The sequence below is a fragment of the Pseudonaja textilis genome, chromosome 7 (assembly GCF_049901715.1).
Source record: "Pseudonaja textilis isolate UNSWEBS1 chromosome 7, rPseTex1.2, whole genome shotgun sequence".
Lineage (NCBI taxonomy): Eukaryota > Metazoa > Chordata > Lepidosauria > Squamata > Elapidae > Pseudonaja > Pseudonaja textilis.
The window spans coordinates 10,813,542-10,835,201 of record NC_141996.1 but is presented as its reverse complement, the minus strand read 5'-3'; the positions used below and the strand labels follow the sequence as shown (position 1 = coordinate 10,835,201).

Sequence of the window (21,660 nt, the reverse complement as noted above, 5' to 3'; positions counted from 1 at the left end):
TATCTCACATTCTCACTCCTCTTAGAATCCTCATGCCTGCTGAGAGAAAAGCTCCGGCTACAAAGCTCATCACATTACCATCTTTTCACAGGCCTGGTCCGCCATTTATTTTCTATTCACGCAACTTGCTTGATTCCAATCTCCCCAGCCAGCGGGAACTAAACACCTTTCCTTCAACGTTTTTTTAAAAAATTGCAATGATTGCTACAGAATTCTAATTGTCTCTTTTGTAAGCTGTCGGGGTGACATCTAGAGAAGCGGAGAGGGGATCTTATTGCAGCTTGTCTTGCATGAGGAAAGACAGTTACTAGTTCGTACATTAAAAAAACCTAGGGATTTTTTTTATCTCCCTTTCTATTTTCTGCGTATTTGTTAAGAGGGTGATATGATGCAGGCTGGCAAACATTTAACCAAATGTCCAAGGATTTGAGAATCTGTCTTTAATTGTGGCTCCATTCTGAAAATTTAAGTGCATTTACTCAGTTTGATAGATTTAAGCACAAGTTGTTTTATAATTCAAGTTCACATAAAGCTGCTGAATGAAACCGGGACATGAATTAAAATAGTCTATATAGTCAGGCTGCTCCAAATTCATCTAAACATTTATCTTTGTATGAAGTCTGCTGTCAGTTCTATTACATTCCTTATTATTAATAGCATTTATATCCTGCTTTGTTCCATTAAAGGACATGTGATACAGGTGTCCCTCGATGCACGGCCCTAATTGAGCCCAAAATTTCTGTTCTTAAGTGAGACATTTGTTAAATGAATTCTGCTCCATTATACAACCTTTCCTGTCACAATTGTTAAGTAAATCACTGCTGTTGTTAAGTTAGTAACAAGGTCGTTAAGTTATTGACTTTGCTTGTCAGACGATTGCAAAAGATGATCCCATGACCCCGGGGCGCTGCAACCATCATAAATATGAGTCAGTTGCCAAGCTTTTGAATTTTGATCATGTGACCATGGGAACGCTGCAACGGTTGTAAGTCTGAAAGCAGTCTTAAGTTACTTTTTTCAATATGGCTATTGTTAACTTGAAACAATCACTAAACAAACTGTTGAAAGTTGAGAACTACCCAAACAACAAACTCATATTTCAAAAGTTTGTCTAACATTAACAAGGGAGGTAATCCACAACTTTTCAAGCTGACATTTATGAGGGTTTTTTTTTGTCTACCTTCTGCAATTCTTCCTTTGGGCAGAACTTATTATCCCAAGTTTCATTTGTGCACCTATGAAATTCAGGTTGACATAATGAGACATCTTCTTCCCATGACACATTCAAAAGAAATCTGGGATATTGGCTAGGCTGAGAGATAGTGATTGAATCTAGAAGTATGGAATGGCCTTCAGAGAGAACCAGGCCATCTCTTCCTTCTAACTTTACCTCCCAGCTGGACCTCTAAGTCAAAACCCTTCTAACAGCGGTTGAATTCAGTGGGAGCCGCTTCTTGATCTCTAGCATTGGTATTTTTTGTATTTCTGTCTTCCTTTCAATGTGGTGAAATAGTGATATATAGAAAAATAATGATGGGTATCATGTGGGAAAGGGCAGACAGGTTAGGAATAATGAGATCTGAAATGTCACGGACTACAAAATACGTTATGTGCTTGTGAACCATTGTATATTGTTAGAATAAACTTTTTTTCCCTGGGGTTCAAAAAGAGGGATTTGTAATATAATCGCAGCTAAAGAAGAACGTGTTTATTTGGTTATACTGATTGTGAAATAAATCTCTAGCATAGGGGAAAAACTGGAAATACATGAGCTAGAAAATAATGGTGCTACAACACACAGGTGAGATAAGCAAAACCAAATAAGCTCCTCTTGAAAACGGAGAGGAAGAATGATTAAAGCTAAATAACCGCTGTACCTCCAGGCAGGGAACAAAGCTAGGTTTTACAAGAAGAACTGGAGGATGGGAGCCACTCTGATCCCTGGAGGATGCTTTCCAGAGAGAGATGTAGATTTGAGTTGAATCCACTCGTCTTCCCCCTTTTATTAACAACTCGGCTCATAAAACAAGACACTCAATTCAAGAAAATTTCTAAAAAAACAAATAAAAGCATTCTCGGTGTTTGCAATGAATTAGCATGCATATTTAGTGTAGAAAAATAATAATTTAAAAACATTTGTGCATAAGATTTGGAAAAGGGATGCAATGGCTTATGATTTATGGTAAAATTGGTGTCTAATGGATCCAGGCTTTTTGTATTTATTCCTAGAACCACATGTTGTGAGGTGCAATGGCTTAAGTGGCTTAAAGGGGTGGAGATGGTTTTTGTGCCAGTGGTTTGAGACCTAGAATCACATGATGGAGTGAGCTCCTGTCACTTGCCTCAGCTTCTGCCCATCTAGCACATCAAAAGCATGCTACACCAAGTAGTAAATAAGTACCACTTTGGTGGGAAAGGGGGCATTATTTCATGCAGACGGTCGGACCCCTGCCTGGATGGGACGCCCGACTATGTACCTCGGTGGTGAGAGAAGGCAGTGGATGACTCTGCAGAACTAGCTTCTGCTGTAACGCTAATTCGCCCCACCCTCCTGTGGTGCACAGTGGATAACACGCAAGTGTGAACTAAACGGACTAGCACTCTTCAGCCGCCAAATAACCACTTTGTAATGACACTGCAGTTTCCTGGCTAGTTGTATCATTGCCCCAGGCTAAATAAATAAGTCACCAGATATTGGGGATCAGAATGGGGGACATTGGTGATTTCTTTGTTTGCACTCTACCTGGAGTTTCCTATAAGCCACCGGAAGGTCATATGTGGAATCATAATGCAAATTCCATATATTCTGATCTGATTCTTCTTATGTTCTTATTTCCAAGAGGTTGTAAGAAAAGAAATTCGGCTTTAACTAAAAGCCAGATGAAAAGTGGGTAGTGAATGTACAATATTAACAACAGCATGAATATGGGCTGCTTTCAGATGGAAGTACTGTATTACTGACACACACACACGCATACATACACACACACACAAACACAGATGGGGGGATTATCTTTGTAAAAGAAAAAAAAAGAAAACAAAACAAAAATGCTTAGACTAAATATAAAGGAAAGTTATAAGCACATAAGATGAAGTAAACCCAAGTATAAACTACCAGAACATTGCTAATTTTATTCTTTGTATTTGGTGACCTTTCTAACATTTTAAAACTGCAGATCATTATTCAAATAAAGTCACTATACGAGTCTCAATCACAATAATCAGCACAGTGTGAAATGCGTGTTAAAGTGAAAAATTACAGCCTTATCTAGTCAGTAAGAAATCCATCCCCATTTAACAAATCATCCATGGCTTACTGACTAGATATGGCTGCTACTCTCAAAACTTCTCATTAGAAAATAGGCTTCATGCATGAAGGCTTGATCCTTACAATAACCTTCTGTTTAAAAAAACAAATCTGGTACTGAATTGAATTTAATATGGAGACTCTAGTTGTACCTGTGGGCTTGTATCTCATCTGACACTCAAGTCTTTCTTAGTTAACACTAAGGAGAAGTTTTGAGTATCCTAGCAGCTCTTAACATAGGCAAATGTACTCAGTATACCTTGTAGAATATAAAGTTTAGTAAAATGTAGTAGAAAGCTGACAACTGGGAAATGGAATTCAGTTTTTGGAATTTATTCCATTGCATCAGTTCTTGTCACAATTGAGATCAATGGATGGATCAACATTTGAAAAAAGTGGAACCTGCACTTGTTGGAAGAAAAAAAAATTATAAATTATTTTCCACAATCATTCAGCTTTGGAACTAGCAGAGTGGTACAGTGGCCTAGAGGTGGAGCTCTCACCTCACAATCAGGAAGCTGTGCGTTCGATCCTAGATAGAGGCAGATATTTCTCTCTGGGCACAATGAGAATATATCCGCTGAACAAAGCTCCACATTGCTGACAGGAAGGGCATCCGGCCATTAAAACGCTCTGCAAGCTCCATTCAGTTGCCTAGACTCCACCCCGCAAGGGATTATGGGGTCACTAAATGATGATGATGATGATGATGTTACAGAACACATCTAATATTAACTCATATGGATAAACTACAGATTTAATTATTTCTGTTCAAAATGATATCCCGGTTGTCATTAGGACTGTTTAGTTGGATACTGTAGCACCTTGAATGGTTTATATCGGCGTGAAGAATCAGGGCCTTACATGAAGTACCAGTTAAGAAGATTTACTGTTCAAGGCTATACACAAAAATCTAATCTACTCACTAATGGGAGGCACTAAATTGGGGCTACCTAAGTGTTAATGGAATTCAAGAGGGGTTAGATTTGGACGGTTTGTGGGAATGTTCCGACTCCAGACTGATTCCTATCTTGACTCCGCCTCCAGGCTCTGCCTCTTCTTCTCCTACAGTTTCTTTGTTTTGCAATAGTATTTCAATAAAAAGTAAAATCAAAGAAACCCAAGAATAAAGGAAGATATAGAAAGCATAGGCCAGAAAATAGATAAAACTTTTATGGTTGATGCTGGTAGTGACGGGAGGCATGCCTCAATGAGGAAGAGGGAATTTGATAGCTGCAACAGGCAGACTAATGAAGAAAATGGGACTGAACCATATAAACAAGATAAAACATTTTGTAAGGCACCCAGAGTCATCTTAAGTGATGACCTGGTGCATGGCTCGAAGGCAACACAGTCAGATAATCAGTAAGAGTCCCTTTATTAGCTCCAACTATGCCCCCACTGTCCTGGTTACCCTTTGGCTGGAGAAAAAACTCTCCCAGGAAAAGCCTTTGGCTGCAGAGAATCAAGTCCAAAACATGGTCAACCAAAACTGTACGTATGAGTCCAATCAAGGCAAGATGAGGTAATTAGTTTGGCAGGGCAGGAGCAAGAATTCCAGACATGAAGGCAAGGCAATAACTCAACATGGTTGGGAAGACGCCAGGAACACAGATAGCTAAAGTCAACACAAGATAAACTCACGTTTGCTCCCAGCAGCTGCCACACTCAGCATGCAGTTGTTTTAAACTCTCTTCCCAGCTGTGGCTAATAAAGGTAATCAGGGCCCTTTCCTCCCCCGTAAGCCATGCAACCCACGTTGCTCTCTTCTCCGTTCCTCCCTGCGTGCCCTAGGGTGAAGAGGGGGTGGGCCTGGGCCTTCCTTCCTCTGAACTCTCTCCCTTGTTCTACCTCTCTCCTGCTTTGCCCAGCTGGACTTTGTCCTTCCCCAGTTTCCTCCAGAGCCAATGGAGCCACACTCCCATTCCCTGTCAGCTGTTCATCTTCCTCCTTGGATTTAGACTCCAACAGGGGCATGACATCTTATCAGGGAAGTGGGTGACATATAAAACAAACAAACAAACAAACTTCTGAGGTTTATCCTTCTTGGTATTGGTAGGGAATTTTATTTATGTATTCATTTATTGACTGATTTATATATTTACTCACTCACCAGACGTAAAGTTTCCCTATCCACTAAGAACGATTCTTAAGCTAAAGGTAATTACAAATGTTTACAGAGCAATTTCTAATTGCTTGTTTGTGAGACCAGCTGCTAAGATCTTTGTATAAAAGAGCAAAGTTTGTGGAGATGATGACATTATTTGAGATTAGGAAAAGGGGTAATTGGATCAAACAATTTAGGAATCACTGCACTAGAACCTCAGGACAACATATATAGTTCTGTCTACCCTAATTTAACCTTTTGTCCAAGGCTTGTTGGTGAAGGGGGATAAAACAGTTGACAATCATAATTGCACAGAGCTCTGTTCCCTCACCTGTTTTTAACTTCCTTCCTTCCTTCCTTCCTTCCTTCCTTCCTTCCTTCCTTCCTTCCTTCCTTCCCTTACTTTTATATACACACACATCTTCTAACCAACACTGTGCAGCTCCCAATCAAGACTAGGTAGAGCTTTGATCGTACAGTTGTGGCCTTCACTTTTTGCCTGCATGTCACACAGTCACCTCTATCAATCCCAACAATCCTGCAAGGTATGTTCAGCTGAGAGAAGGTGATTGGCCTAGGGTCAACCCATTACAATTCAATGGAAGATGAAAATAGCCCCACTGATTCTTACTAAGGATATCTGTGGCACAGATCTCAAGGGCAGAGAGAGTTGAGGGCCCTGGTGCGGAAAGTTGTCTATTCCAGTCACAAAATTAGGATTCTCCAAGCCTTTCCTTTCTAATTGAAAAACAGGTCTGATCTTAAAAGAGGGAGGGGATTTAAAGATACCGATGATAACTTGAAACCTGACTATCTTACAAATGTCCCTGCGTTATTATTCTCCCGAGTTATTCAGAAGGAAGAGATTAATTCAACAGTGACATTTTGATTCTTGATATCTTCATCATGGATTTCCTATAGGGATATTCAGAATAAGCACATTTCTCAAACACGGGAAGTGCTGATGGGAGAAGAAGCAACACACTACCTTACAAATTATCTCTCTAATGTGACAAGTTAGAAAATGATATTATAGTTCATACTATCTCTCCATTTCTTGGTATCGAAAATTCCTCAGGCCACAAAAAAGAAATTGCTTTTGGAGGCCAGAACTTGATGCTTTTGAGATTTGGGATCCTTTCTTCCTTAGAAAAAGATGTCTTGATTAAGACTTGCAGTGTTTGGTCTACAATAATAAATTAAATTCTAAATCACAATACCAGCTGACTGCAGCCAGGACTTAAAATATAAAGATGTTGCAGCCTGCCAAATATTACAAAACTAAGCTGCAGCAACTGAGTATTATTATTAGTTTGCTGCACAGTCAGCCAGATTGGGTTTGGCATTTTTGTTGACCTATCGAGTCCTTTCTAAGGACCTGGGATAGGCAGATCCAGATATTTCACATTATTACAGATATTGTTGCAGGATGGAAGCTGTTCTAAATAAAGCCGCCTTTTGCAATTGACAGGTGGCGAATCTGTCAATGCCAATTGTGTACAAGTGGTGCTCCAGTTGTTTTGGAATCACCCTCAAGGCCCCTATTGCTATTGATACTACCTTTGCTTACTTCTGATTACTACTACTACTTCTACTACTACCACCACGACTACTATTATTTAAAATTTAATCTTCGAGTCAATTCACAGTTTGGGAGTGATTAAAAACTTAGGTCCAAACAAGGTGTCAAGATTCCAAGTAACACCTCCAACGGAATCAAAACTCCAAGGCAGGCATTTTCCTCAAAGCTTGAATTTATTAGAGATGTCATGTTGGCACATCTGGGAAAACCCAAATCTGAAAGTCCCCGGGTTTTCCCCACCCAAAGTAAAGTCAAAATTCCATTCCCTGCATCCACAGGGGCATCACACAGTCCATTCAGGTCACTGTCCCAACTGTAGTTAACTCCCAGTCACGCCTCCCCAGGTGCAGGCTGAATATCCTTGACTCCCAAGGGAAAAATGGCTATACATCCCACACTGTCTCTATCTACCCCACCCTCCTGTTCCCACAGCTTGCCCATCCACCACTTGTGGCAGCCCTTAAGATCCAAATTTAAAGATGGCCTCCAGGGCTGACACAAGGACCTAAGAGCTGTTAAGGTAACGTCTGAGCATAGAGGCAGTTCAAAATTAGAATATTCAGGTCTAATAAGTTCAAAATTTCCAAGTATCTAGGCAGCCCTTTGGGTATTGCTCCAAGGGCATTTATTACTATAATTGATATTTTTTTTCCATAATCACTCAACTTGAATTTGCAAATCATGATATTTTTTATTTTTATCTAGCTGTTTCTCTTCAATTTGTGTATCACCTGGTATCAACGAACCAGACTATTATTATTATTATTATTATTATTATTATTATTATTAAAAAGAACTCTCACAAAAGATACCTCTCCATGTCATTTTATTTTGAAATCTGTCCATTTTTTAATGGATACTTCTGGTGTAGAATAGAGCATGAAGAATTATGCATGTCTCTATCAACAATGGAATGAAAAATATTTTTGGCAAGTATTTTATTCATTTTCAGCAGAGCATGGGGAAGATTACTGAAAAAAAATAGGTTGCCTTTCGCATTTGTTTTGCTTTTAATACCCTGGAAAACATAAAGATGAAAAGAATGCCCATTAGCGGAACAATCCAAACATGTAAAACCAAGTCTGTTTTATTATAGAATGAACTTATTTATTTATTTGCTCTTAGATTAAAAAAATGAGTGGCCTTCAAAGGGTGACTACAGAGGAAAGGAGAAGCAACAAACATTATAATGAAAAAGAAAGGCGACGTTTCGTGTTGGGCCTCATTGCAGAAGTTCATTTTATTTATTTTTATTTATTCATTTAGATCCTGCTTTTATTAATTTTTAATAAAATATGGGCCTTTTACTTTATTTTTTTATTTGCTTGTTTTTAGCAGAAGTAGTTCACAGAACTGTAGAGAGGCAGCCAGGGGTGTGCTTATGTCGGTTCGCACCGGTTTGAATGAACTAGTAGTTAAGATTCTGTGCATTTGGTGAACTGGCAAATCCCACCACTGGCAGGCCATGCCCCTGCTTGTTCTTTGGCCTGTTTTCTGGGCCATTCCCGGCTGTTTGGGGGGACAAAAATGCCCCCCAAAACAGGCTGAAAAAACAGGACGAAAAACGGGCAGGGGCGGGGCCAGCCAGTGGTGGGATTAGCCTCAAAAGGCTGAATACTACTGCTGCCTTTGAGGCTAGTGACCGGGAGGCAGGGCTGGATGTGATGAGTGACGTCACCCACACAGTCACATGACCACGCCTACCCAGGCCACGCCTACCCAGCCAGAGAATTGGTTGTTAAGTTATTCAAATTCCACCACTGCCTGCAGCATGCCAATTTTATTCTGCAGTTCTATAGATGGTTTTCAAGAGAGCCACTCTTAGAAATATTTTAAAGACACTTTGAAAGCTACTTTATATTTTATATGTAATCTTTTGAGTAATTGGTACACACACACACACACACACACACACACACACACACACTGTACACTGTTTTAACAAAGGAGTTCAGATACAATTTTCTTTCCTGACAGACACTTTCTATTTAGGGTGTGCAGAAATTGGTGGGCAAAACATTTTACCTTTAATGTAGGACTTCCTTGTTTTGATGATCACTTCCAGCTTGGTTGAAACAAAGTTGGAACCCTCACAGAAAACCAGGAACAAGTATTCTGAACTTGAAATATTGTGATTTCAAAATGTTTGGATACTGTTTGAAAGTCCGCAGGGGGCATCAATCCAGAACTCTGGAAATCACCCAATCTAGTCTTATGTTGCTCTAGAAGATGGATGTCAAACTCGCCACCTCACATTGTCGTCATGTGACATTTCATGACATTTTTTCCCCTTCGTGGAGCTGGGGTGGATATGGCCTGCACATCCGGCCCACAGACCGTTTGACACTCCTGCTGTAGAATAAATCAGGTAGACTCACTGTCTGGCTATAGAACAAGCCTTCAGATCAAGGAATTCCATTCTCTATAGCTTCTCTGTAACTAATTGTAATGTTTTCCTTAGTATGAAATTTGCGGACAAGTTATGCCTCATGAAATGATTGGATCCAGAAGATATGAAGGTAAAGGAGTCCCTGTGGATTTTACTCTGCTAGTCAATGCCCATTATAGGGGGTAGTGTCATCTCCGTTTCAAGGCCGTTGAGTCAATGCTGTCCTAGGACATTTCCGTGGTCATGCGGCTAGCATGATGTCACAAAGCACTGTTACCTTCCCACCAAATTGGTACCTATTTATCTACTCGCATTTGATGGACTTGTTGGCTGGAAAGCTGGCAGCTCAGGTTCGAGACCCGAGCGCCATATGATGAGGTGAGCTCCCATCCTCGCCTCAGCTTCTGCCAACATAGGTAGGGGTGGTGTGAAAGTTTAATTGCCTTGCTAGTCCCTTAACGAAACTTTAATGGAAGCTATTTCTCCTTATAAAAATGGAGGTGAGGTTGAATGATACAACATAATGTGTATATCTAAATATCAGATCTGGAAGTGAAAGAAATGCTTGTGAGACTAGAGTGGCTCTTACCACACAATTCCTTCCTTAAAAGGCTGCCAATGTTTATGTGTCTGCAACAAAAAAACTGAAACAATACAGCAAGAATAAAATAGATGCCTTGGCAATGCTTACGGGCTTTAAATGTCATTAACAAAATAATGCAATGTTCAAGATACACTTCAAGTAACAGGAAAAGCTTGCAAATGGAAACTGTGAAGGCACCCTACAGCTCATGAATCTTTTGGAAACTGCAATGTTTAAGGGAAACAGTTGGGAGGATCATAAGCTCGTTTATTAAGTATGAATTGTCCTTCTGGAATTTGTTGGCAAATACTTAATTTTCTTTTTTCTTTTTGCTCAATGAGTGGGCACCAAGTTGGAGATCAAGCAATATTGGGCAAAGCAAAAGAAAAATACCCATGGACTGTCTAGGGGAATGAAATCAGTACCGTCCAAATTCATAAGTCAAGGGAAAAAAGTATGGAAAAAGAGATTTAAAAAAATTCCAAGTATTTCTGTTCTTTATCTACTGGAAACGTCTTATAAATTTATCGAAAGGATTAGAAAAAAAACTTCTGCATGTGTGCTAAAGGATTATTTGAACCCGTTTCATCTTTCATGAGCTGTTATTCTTTGAATAAATTCAATCCTCTTAACATCGTAAGAGCTGCGAAGCTGCAATAATCAGTTTTTCAGAGTTTTCCATGCTGATGCCCAATTGTCTAATCAATGATCATTGAAAGAAATATCTATATGGTTTGCAGTGGCCACCTTTTAATTAGTTTTGCAGTAAAAGATTTTTATTCTGACATCGCTGTTATTATTATTTATCTCTGTCTTCCTCTAAGCCTTCATCGGCTTACCAAGCCTGCACACAAGGGAATAGAAGTTGTGATATCTATCTATCTATCTATCTATCTATCTATCTATCTATCTATCTATCTATCTATCTATCTATCTATCTATCTATCTATCTATCTATCTATCTATCTATCTATCTATCATCTATCCCCCAGGAACAAACTATCTGTCCAATCCAAAAATGTCCCGTGTTTAAATTCAGAAAAGGATTTATTTAAGCCAGCTTCAATTTTAGTAGAAGACAAGCAGCTTAAGGCTGCTATATGAAGAAATCCTGCCTATAGCAAAAGAATGGCTTTTAAATTAATTAATTCATTAAACTTCAAGGTTTCCAAAAGCACTCTTGAAGTCACTTTTCACTGAGCTCATTTTTCTGCCAAATGGATTTTCAGAATTCGAGACGAAGATGGCGAAACACTGAAATAGGCTGAATTTTACATCCATTCTAAAACATTCAACGTATCTCAATCTTGATACTGAAAGGAGTCACACATTCTATTAACACTTCTAATTAATTTATGAAATATAAAGGAGAGAAGAGAATTATTAAAAGGTGTTTGATGTCTTCCCTGTCTATTTTTAAAAGAGGAACAGATAGAGCTGGTCATTTGTTTCTTTCTAGTTTTAATAAGTTTAGGAAACGGTGGTCTAATAGCACGCCAATGCAGTGCTGTTAAATAGTTGAAAGGTTTCATTGTACAGACTACATGTAAAGGAAGCTACTGAGCCTGAAAATTGAAACACAGTTAACTCAGCAATGTAACTGACAATTTTTCATTTCTTTTGATCCTTTCAATTAGAACTCAAGATAACTGTGTCAGCTGGTAGTGTTTTTCTCTCTGGAGAGCAAAATGCTTTCTTTTGCTTGGAGTACAGAGATGTAAGTACAATGAAAAAAGTCAAAAAGCATATTCTAGTTTTATGTCATGTGCAAGAAGGAACTAGGATAGAGTTTGAAAGTACTACAAGTTTATTTCATGCTACGCATATACAAGAATCTGAACTACTAATGGTCAAGGTGAATTGACGCCAGATAAGAGACAACTGACTGGACTTAGGTCTCTTATGGGAGCACGGAGATTCCAAACTGATGATGCATTTGACCCTGCCTTTGGGCTCAGCCTGGTCAACTCCTATATTTATTTCTACTTCTACTGGATCCAATCTGGGTCAGTCACTGGGACCAGATATTTTGTCTTCCAAGCTTTCCTACTCATGTTGGAGTCCATCTTCTGGAAATTTTTCCTCTAGCGGAGCATGTACTACTCTGTGTATGGTATTTATAGTGCCCATTGTAAGTGGCTTTTTAGATGTTGATTGGGGTGTGTTAATGGCTGGCTTTTAAGTCATTAGCTGTTGTTTGCTTGTGCTGCCCAGTCCTTACCCTCTAAGTACTTTATAGGCTGGTGGTAGATTAGCACTCCTGTTGACTGACAAGGGACCTGTTTCCTAGGCTTCAATCACTTCCCTGGCTGTTTTTGTGCCTGCTCATCCAACAATCTTAGTAGCTGCAAAATTGAATACGTGTTCTTGTTCATTGCAGTGGGAGGCTACCAATGAATTCTAGCTCTCCATGAACTTTTTTGGAACTATGATGCGATTCTGGTAGAAATTGCTATGAGGTGTATCTAAAATTGCCCAGTTGACAAATTCAAGAGAGAGTAGTAACTAAGACGCTAGTTCTGACAAGCAAAGTCAATGGGGAAGCCAGATTCACTTCACAACTGTGTTACTAATTTAACACATGCAGTGATTCACTTAACCACTGTGGCAAGAAAGGTCGTACAATGGGGCAAAACTCACTTAACAAGAATCTCACTTAACAACAGAAATTGTGGGCTCAGTTGTGGTTGTAATTTGAGGACTACCTGTAATTGTGTTCACTTTGATCTCCTCCAAATATGCATACTTGCATGAATGTTGAAAATTATTGTCCAGAATCTGTCTGTCTGTCTGTCTATCTATCTTCTTCTTCTTCTTTTTCTTCAGCGTTTGTCTCGCTCGGCGAGGATCCGCTAATGTCCTTGAGTACTGCTTCCACACCTCTCTGTCTGCCACGTGTGTCGGGTCTGCCTTTGCGATCTCTAGATCGGCCTTGATCGTGTCCATCCAGCGTTGTTTAGGTCTACCACGCGGTCTCGCTCCTCCGACAGTCACCTTCATTACAGAGTTGATGATGGATTCTTCCTTGGCGCGGCTCACGTGGCCGAACCATCGTAGCCGGGACTGCCTCATGACCGTGGGGATGGGCACGACGTTGACCTGTCTACGCACTTCTTCGTTCCTGACGCGATCGAGTAGGGTGAGGCCTACCGACCATCGGAGCATTCGCATCTCCATTATCTGGAGTCTGCTTTCGACTTCTTTGGTCGTCGGCCAGCACTCTGCGCCGTATATGGCCACGGGGCGCACCACAGAGTTATAGATTTTATATTTATATTAAATAAATAAACAAATAAATTAACAAATACATAAATATCTAGTAGGTATTTAGCTGCAAGCATTGACCTACCTTGCTTTCTTATACCGTATAATATAAATTACTGTTGGACAGAACTGCTGATTTGTTGGGCCGATATGGCATACGGTGGATGACATGATGACAAAGAGTGAAATTCTGAACCTCATAATCATTTTTGTAATGGTGTGAGGCTTTCATTCTTTGTTCAACTGTCCTTTATGGTCCTTATTTGGCCCGTCGAGATTACATAGTTTGGATGTAGCTTTAATGACCCATCTGTTTCCTCCCTGGAAAACATAGGGTCTATCATAGGGAATGCAGAGCTACTATGTGAGACACAGGTTCCCTTTCAGCAGACATACATCTGGGAAAATCATAAGCCTTCTTCCCAGCTACCCCAACCCGCAACCATCTACATATGTATGGAACACAAAACCCAGATAGCATGTTATTTGGGGATTTTTCCAAGTGTTTGCCACATTCATCTTGACGGTGTCTCATTGTGTAGGTGTAATCTAAAGTAAAGTTCAAATAAATTCCATTCTCAATGCATTCCGGGAATAATGTTTTTTTTTAAAAAAGCTTCTTATATTGGCATCTTCCAAGTATATTGGGGCAATTTCAAAATTATTGGCTATTACGCACAACTGTGACCAAAGTGTTGGGAAGGAAAGGGAGGGGAGGAGAGGAGAGCAAAGCAAAGTATTATTGTACGTTTTAGCATCACATCAAATTGTCTAACAATCCAATCTTTTAAACTATGTAGCTGCTAAATATTGCTCTTAAAAACATGGACATGCAAAAAAGTTGTTTAAGAAGATTAAGGTTAGGAAGGGGGTCCCAATGAAAAGTTGAATATGCAGACTGAAAGCTTTCTTCCATTAATATTAGGTATTCTTGTGAAGAGCTTTTGAAGGCGAGAGTTTTTTTTTTTTTTTTAAAAAAAAACCAGTCCTAAACTCAGTGAGAGTTCATTTTAGAACTGCCTGCTTGTCTAAGAAGATATGAATGGCTCCACATTTGCTTAACCTCATTCCAAAATTGCTCAATACTGGAACTGAAAATAACAGTTAGGATCTATTTTCTTTTTTTTTTCTTTTTTCTTTAAGCATCAGTGTGCAAGTCAATGAGCTGTAACTGGATTAAACATTTCATTTCCATCAAACGGCACGTGCAGATTGGCAGAGCAGAACAGCTATAATTTATATTTTCTCAAGCTCAGAGTAAGCGGATGGGAAAAAAAAAAGAAAGAATCTGGGAATATACCGATCTGAGGATATTCTGGTGTGCATATCAGGCAGCTGTCATTTCTTTTGCTATCTGAATGAAAGCAGGCAACTAATTGTCTAACCCATGGCAGGCAGGAAAACTTCTTCAATAAAGGTACCCTATAATATGCTTACAATGATATTGCTGCCGTGGATCTATTCTGAGGCATATCTCAACCCTGCAGAATAAGGTAGGGCGGCTGCTGAAAAGAAGAGAGGGAGATCATCTCCAACAAAAGGTGGAAAACAAAATCCGTCATGGATCTGAGCATTGTTAGAGCTACCAAAATAGGTCTAACCATGGAACCAAGAACACAGAATGAACAGAGTCAAATAATATGTCCTTGAATAGAATCAAATAGTATAATAAAATAATAACTTCTTCTTCTTCTTCTTCTTCTTCTTCTTCTTCTTCTTCTTCTTCTTCTTCTTCTTCTTCTTCTTCTTCTTCTTCTTCTTTTCTTCCTTCCTTCTTTCCTTTCTTTCTTTTATAAAACAGTTGTGTGTGTGTTTGTTCCAGCATAACTCTGGAACGCCTTGAGCAATTTCAACCAAACTTGGTACACAGATGACTTACCCTCTGGAAACAAATACTGTGGTGGTAAGACACCCTTAACACCTCTCGGGTGTGTGCGCGCCTTAAAGTGGCTTCTACTGTATAGCACAGTGGACTTGCCATGGTAACAGACTTGCCATGGTAATGGCTTCACAGTACTTCACAAGGGGGCTTCTTCACAGCCCTCCAAGGAAATGTCAGCTGATTGGCCAAGTGCAATCAAACACTACAAAAAATGAAACACCAATGTAGACAAGAAACTCCTGAGGAGAAGAATTGTGACGCTGTGCAAGAGACAGTACAACAGCGTGAGTCCCGACTACAGGATTTTCCTGTCTAATACAGGATTGGGATAAATAAATACCTGGGCAACGCCAGGTTATTGGCTAGTATCTCCTAAATGTGCTGTGCTTGATGAGAAATGAAAAAAAAAGAGAAAAGAAAAATATGGTTATGAAAGTAGTGTATAAATCAACCCCCTCATTTCTGATATGTATCACACAGTGTTGTACTGTGTTTTCCAAAGAACAGTGGAGGGAAGCAACCACCATTTTCTCTTTTTGTCATTTGAGTTGGAATAGGGCCTTTTGAAGAGTTCTTGTTAATTTCACTGGGTAACATAAAAACCAAAGTCCAACCACCTCCATCCCATTTCGGCCACAGACTGTCCATGAGTGTGATCAATGCCATTTCACTCCCATATCCGGGCCTCAAACTTATTATCAAATCATCACACAAATGGCATGGATTTCATTACTTGTATAACGCCAAGAGGCAAGGGATGTCACGGTGGCTTGCATAGGACATTTAGGGTGGGACAACTTAGCCTTCTTCCCAAGATATGAGCCATACTGAAGGGAAATGCCTATCATGGGACCATTCCTGGATTCTCCCTATCTTGCAAATTCCCTATTTTTTAGAGAAATGTTTCCCCACCCCACCAACTTTAAGATGTGTGGACTTCAACCCCAGAATTCCTCCAACCAATATTGTAGGAGTTGACGCTTACACAACTTAAAAGGTTCTGAGGTTGAGGAACACTGTTCTACACCAATTGGGTACAAATATCAGAACATGACATCCATCACTCTAAGTTTTTAATAAGGCGTCTGTGAGATATAAAATTGATGCTGATCGCTCTCACTTGCTGGGTTCACACACGTTTGCATATGGCACCTGTCAACAATAGATTATAAAGCCTGGTGGGGGATGGAATATATGCATATTAAAGTTAGGGAAATAGTTGCATTCTGCCTGACTTATACCTCTTAAATAAATGTACATGTCAATTTAGAATATCCTACAAGGAATTGTGGATGCATTATTTTTTTCCTGACAAGCACTAAAATATTCTATCTGTAATAGGGAATTATTTTTGAATACTTATCTAGTTCTACTAATCTATCAGAAGAATGTCTTGGCATGCAGGTTACCAAACTATTTAGGGTCTAGCAATTCTGATAGCATTATCTGCTTATTAATTGTAAACAAGACAACCCGTGACCCCTTGGTTCATCTTTTCAGATATATGTCTTTGCCAGGTTCTTTAATGCTTTCAACAATGGTAAAAACTTATAACGTACTGGAGAATTTTTAAAAAAAATCAAGGAGATATTCAGAGAAGTACGTGCCTAGAAAGTAACCCATATTAGCTGAAAGAAATCAGGAACTGGGGTTGTTCGAATGAATGCAGTTTATTCCATGCTATCCCTAAAAAGAATCTGAACTACTAATAAAAAGATAAAGATTCCCCTTGCACATACATGCTAGTCATTTCCGGCTCTAGGGGGCAGTGCTCATCTCCATTACAAAGCTGAAGAGCCAGCAATGTCTGAAGACGTCTCTGTGGTCATGTGGCCAGCATGACTGAATGCTGAAGGTGCATGAACACTATTTACCTATTTTTCTACTTGCATTTTTACATGCTTTCGAACTGCTAGGTTGGCAGAAGCTGGGACAAGGAACGGGAGGTCACTCCGTTACCTGGTGCTAGGGATTAAAACCATGCCGAACCACTGACCTTTCTGATCGACAAGCTCAGCATCTTAGCCACTGAGCCACCGGGTCCTTAGAACTACTAATAGTAATTACTAATTACTTAGTATTAGTATTAAATTAGTAGTAACTACTAATAAGTAGTTCTAACTTAGAACTACTAATAGTCAAGGCAAATTGGCTTTGGCAAATTAGATAAGAACCAACAGAATTCAAGGAGGGCTGGACTTAAATCTCTTGTGGGCATGGAGGAACTCCGAACTGATGACACGTTTAACCTCTCCCTCAAGCTCAGCCTGGTCATCTCCTACAGCCCATGCTGAACTGTATAGCACAATCAAACATCAAGAGTTGACAACAGGAAATGTTCATTTTATAAAATTTGCCAAATTTCAATTCCACCGGAGTCGTGGGTCCTGGATTTTGCACTCATTCTGTAAATTAGTCTATTTGAGGTACTTTAGTTCAAAAAAATGTTGCCCTATGATGCACCAGTGTGCCCAATTAAATGTTATGACAAGTAGCATATATATAAGTACAGAGATGATATATAGTATATTGGAACATAAAGAAGAAATATATACACTGGAGCATTGAACAACAACACAGGTATAGTCAGCAGCTCCTACAACTCAGACAAATTTATCTTGAATGCTCTTTCCAATCGCCATAATGAACTATAAAACCAAAAATGCAAATCTCACCAAATTAATATGTTTATGCTTTTTAGAGAGCTCAAATTTTGCTTTCAGTTCTTTCCATTTATTTCGGCTTCAGGCAAATTTTTATGAACAGACATTTAAAAGTATTACATCACTGTCATATTTAGAACAAGTTGAAACAATTTAAGTTTCTGTCCACATTAGGGCCCATCAACACCCATACATTCTCACACCATGTGAACACGGAAGGGAAGCTTTTAAGACCATCAGCAATTAGATATCTTTTCAAAAGGAGCCAATTTTATTTTCTTTCATTGCCAATCAGGGAGGAAGAATATGAAAAAAAAAACAAAACAAAATCCGGAAAGATTTAACGGTAAAACAGGGAGACTATGGTAATACTGGCAATTAAAATCTCCCTCAGGAGGTTAATTAAACATGGTATGAGCCAAACATTTCAGAAACTACTTTGCAAATGTCATAAAAGAAAGCCTAGTCCTTCAAACAACGTAGGGCTAAACTGTTAACAGTTTTGTTGTTTGGGAAAAAAAAGTGTTGAATGTTTTAAGAGGGACTGCCTGGGCAAGGGGAAGGAATTAAATTAACCTGGGCCTCCATATTTGTATCTATGTATCTGTCCCTCTTTTGACTCCTATTAATCTCAAAAGACGTGAAGCAATAGCAAGAAAGAGAATTGCAGAGTTGGGCAAATATGCTATTTTGAAATTCTTCAGCAAACTTGTGGAAAAAAGAAATTAGATAAAGGGTGTCCTTGATTTCATGTACTGAAGGTACAATTCTCCAAAAATTGTTGAAGGACACCTACTGAAAAAGCCTAAGGAGATCTATTCTCTAACGGCTTCCTTCCTTGGGATTTAACTCAGGAAAAGTGCAAACAGTTGGAAAGACAGGATGTTGATTCAACATTTGGTCACCATATCATTAAGTAATATTCTACCAATAATGACCGGGTGGGTCAACCTCTCCAGGTCCCTTCAAGGGAGGAGGATCCTTAAGAATTTCCCCCATAATGGCCACTGTGGCCTCCTCCAAGGCACCTGAGGACAACCTGCTTTCTAGTTTACCGCCTTTGCTCCTAAGGAAATGCCTTACTCTTGACTCCAGAAGAAAAGTGGAAAAACTTGTGCTCTTGGTTTTCTTGCCCTTGATGTATCTCAGTAGAGTGGCCAGGATATAGCTAGGGTTTTAAGCTAAGTTTTTTGCCTGAACAACGAAAGGGTTCCAGAAAAAGATTTTTAAAAAAATTATAATATAACTGGGACTTGAAGACAATGGAAAAAAAGAGAAAATGAAATATCATCACTCCTGCAGGCTTTACTTAGTGGCCATGCTTTCATGTAGGAGTATACCACCCCTCTCTCTTTCTTTCTCTCTCCCTTCCCACCCTCTCTCCAGGTAGAACGAAAGAGGACTCAGGATACCAAGCTGAGATCAATCCATAAAGCAAGGGTCTTCAAACTTGGCAAGTTTAAGACTGGTGGACTTCAACTCCCAGAATTCCTGAGCTAACATGACTGGAGGAGGAATTCTGGGAGTTGAAGTCCGCAAGTCTTAAAGCTGTCAAGTTTGAAGACCTCGTCATAAAATAACTCAATGAACAGATCCTAATCTGTATCTAGCTCTGTTTGATAGCCATTTTCTAGTAATGAATCCTTTGTCTGATTTGGAACGCTTAATTGCCTGGCTGAAGCAAGATTGAATTGAAATACAATCCCTACCGATGACGGCAAAAGAACAATGGGGGAAAAAAAATAGAGATTTCCCCAATGATGCTAGTTTCTCCTAAGATATGAAGGAACAATAGGATCTCCTGAAGCGTGACATAGTTCTTTTGCTCAGAAGTTCTCAACTGAACACAAGTATGCTTAAGGAATCGAAGAAGGATGGTAAACAGAAGGAAAATCACATTTGTCCCAATGGGGCTTTTTCAAAAAGCAACTGGGCTTCATTTTTCCTTGAAGACGCTTCGCTTCTCATCCAAGAAGCTTCTTCAGTTCTGACTAAATGGTGGAGGATGGAAGGGTTTGCGTTCCTTGGTCAGATGCTAGGAATTCGAATCCTTCCATTCTCCACCATTCAGTCAGAACTGAAGAAGCTTCTTGGATGAGAAGCAAAACGTCTTCAAGGAAAAACAAAGCCCAGTTGCCTTTTGAAAAAGGAACAACCATAACCTGAGAATCTCCATAGACAAATGGAGAATCTCCATAGGCGAATGGAAAATCTCCATAGACGAATGATGACTGAGAATCTCCATAGACGAACGGCTCATTTGTTCAAAACCTATGAGCAAGATTGTCCCTTCACCATCTAAATCTTACCTCAAGAAAGTGTTCTGGCTGCTGTTCACGATCTAGCTTCCTTGAAGTTGTGGTTATGAGCCCTGTAAAGGGAAAAAAAACAGAAATATTTTCAGTAAATGTGAGACCTAGCACAGAGCATATCTAGCTGAATTAGCAAACGCTTCTGCTTCATCTGATTGTGATTATTGTCAAAACTTGGGCTGTGAACTAACTGGAACTGTAATAAAAAAATCATATGATGTGGACTAAATTTGTTTATCAGTTATTTATTTATCAATTGGTTTCAATACTGCCCATCTCACTGTAAGTGACCCTGGGGGGCTGACAATAAAAACAGAAAGTAACTGTATAAACAAGAACGAAGTTAAAAACAGAATGAAAAGACGGGGTTCAGCATTAAAATGTAAAAAGTTAAAAAGGTGAAGAGGACACCCTCACAATACCAACCATCTGCAGGGCTAATAGAATTAACAGAGTTAGAAGGGACTTGGGAGGTCTTCTAGTCCAACCCCCTGTTCAAGCAGGAGACCCTATATACTATTTCAGATAAACAGCTATCCAGTATCTTCTTGAAAACATCCATTGATGGAGCACCGATAACTGCAGCCAAGATGGCGCCGATAACGGCTGCCTCAGTGAAATGCTCTCTAATGGTTTCTTTATTCCTTATTATTATCTGCAATTGACTACGTTATGATTCTTGATTCTTAACAAATGTATCTTTTCTTTTATGTATACTGAGAGTATTTACACCAAGACAAATTCCTTGTGTGTCCAATCACACTTGGCCAATAAAGTATTCTATTCTATTCTATTCTATTCTATTCTATTCTATTCTATTCTATTCTATTCTATTCTATTCTATTCTATTCTGAAAGCACTCATTCCATTGTTCTAACTGTCGGGAAATTTCTCCTTATTTCTAGATTGGATCTCTTTTTGATAAGCTTCTACTTGTTACTTCTTCTCCTGCCCTCAGGTGCTTTGGAGAATAAACTGACCCCCTCTTCTTTGTGGCGTGCTCATATTTAAATGATCAATCAAATAAACCATCTTTATATTCCTTCCTTACACTTTGGAAAAAACTTAAGTCTTTAATTCCTTAAAATACTGTTGTAGGATTTACTTTCTCTTCAAGTCTTCTGTCTTATCGCTTACGCCTCTTCTTTTCTAAATCTAATAAAAATACATTATCCAGGTCATTCTCTTGGTTTATCATCTGTAAATCCCCTTAATTTTTAAAACTCCAGCCGGCTTCTTTTGTATATCTAGGAAAGAATCCTTATCTGGGTAATTCTCTTGGCCTGTCCTGTGTATTTTCACTTTAAATGCCTTCTCTGTCTGGTAATCTGCACTTCTTTGAATCCAGTATTTTTGATTTTGCTATTTATGCACCAAGCAAAATCGGTTTCACAAAGCCCACGCAAGGGTAGTGCTGCAGAGAACTTGCTGTCAACCTTGTAGCTAATCCCTGAGAAATAGAGCGTGAATTGGTGATCCAAAATCTAGGATGAAATTCTATGCACAGTTAAATTGAATGAGCTCCATTGATCAGAATTACTTATGAAAGGGCAGGCGTACAATTGCGCTGT

General features: G+C 39.3%; 1 protein-coding gene across 8 annotated transcripts in view; it reads right to left on the bottom strand.

The window, feature by feature from the left end:
* Nucleotides 1–21,660, bottom strand: part of FAT3 (FAT atypical cadherin 3) — a 541,042-nt gene that overhangs the window by 173,517 nt on the left and 345,865 nt on the right. For all 8 annotated transcript variants that reach the window (XR_015744255.1, XM_087937026.1, XM_087937027.1 and 5 more), the window contains exon 4: nucleotides 20,087–20,148. Coding sequence is in view for 7 of the 8 variants with exons in the window: in XM_087937026.1 (XP_087793152.1) it covers nucleotides 20,087–20,148 (62 nt within the window). In the remaining variant the exon portion in view is untranslated. The remainder of the gene's footprint in view (nucleotides 1–20,086; nucleotides 20,149–21,660) is intronic.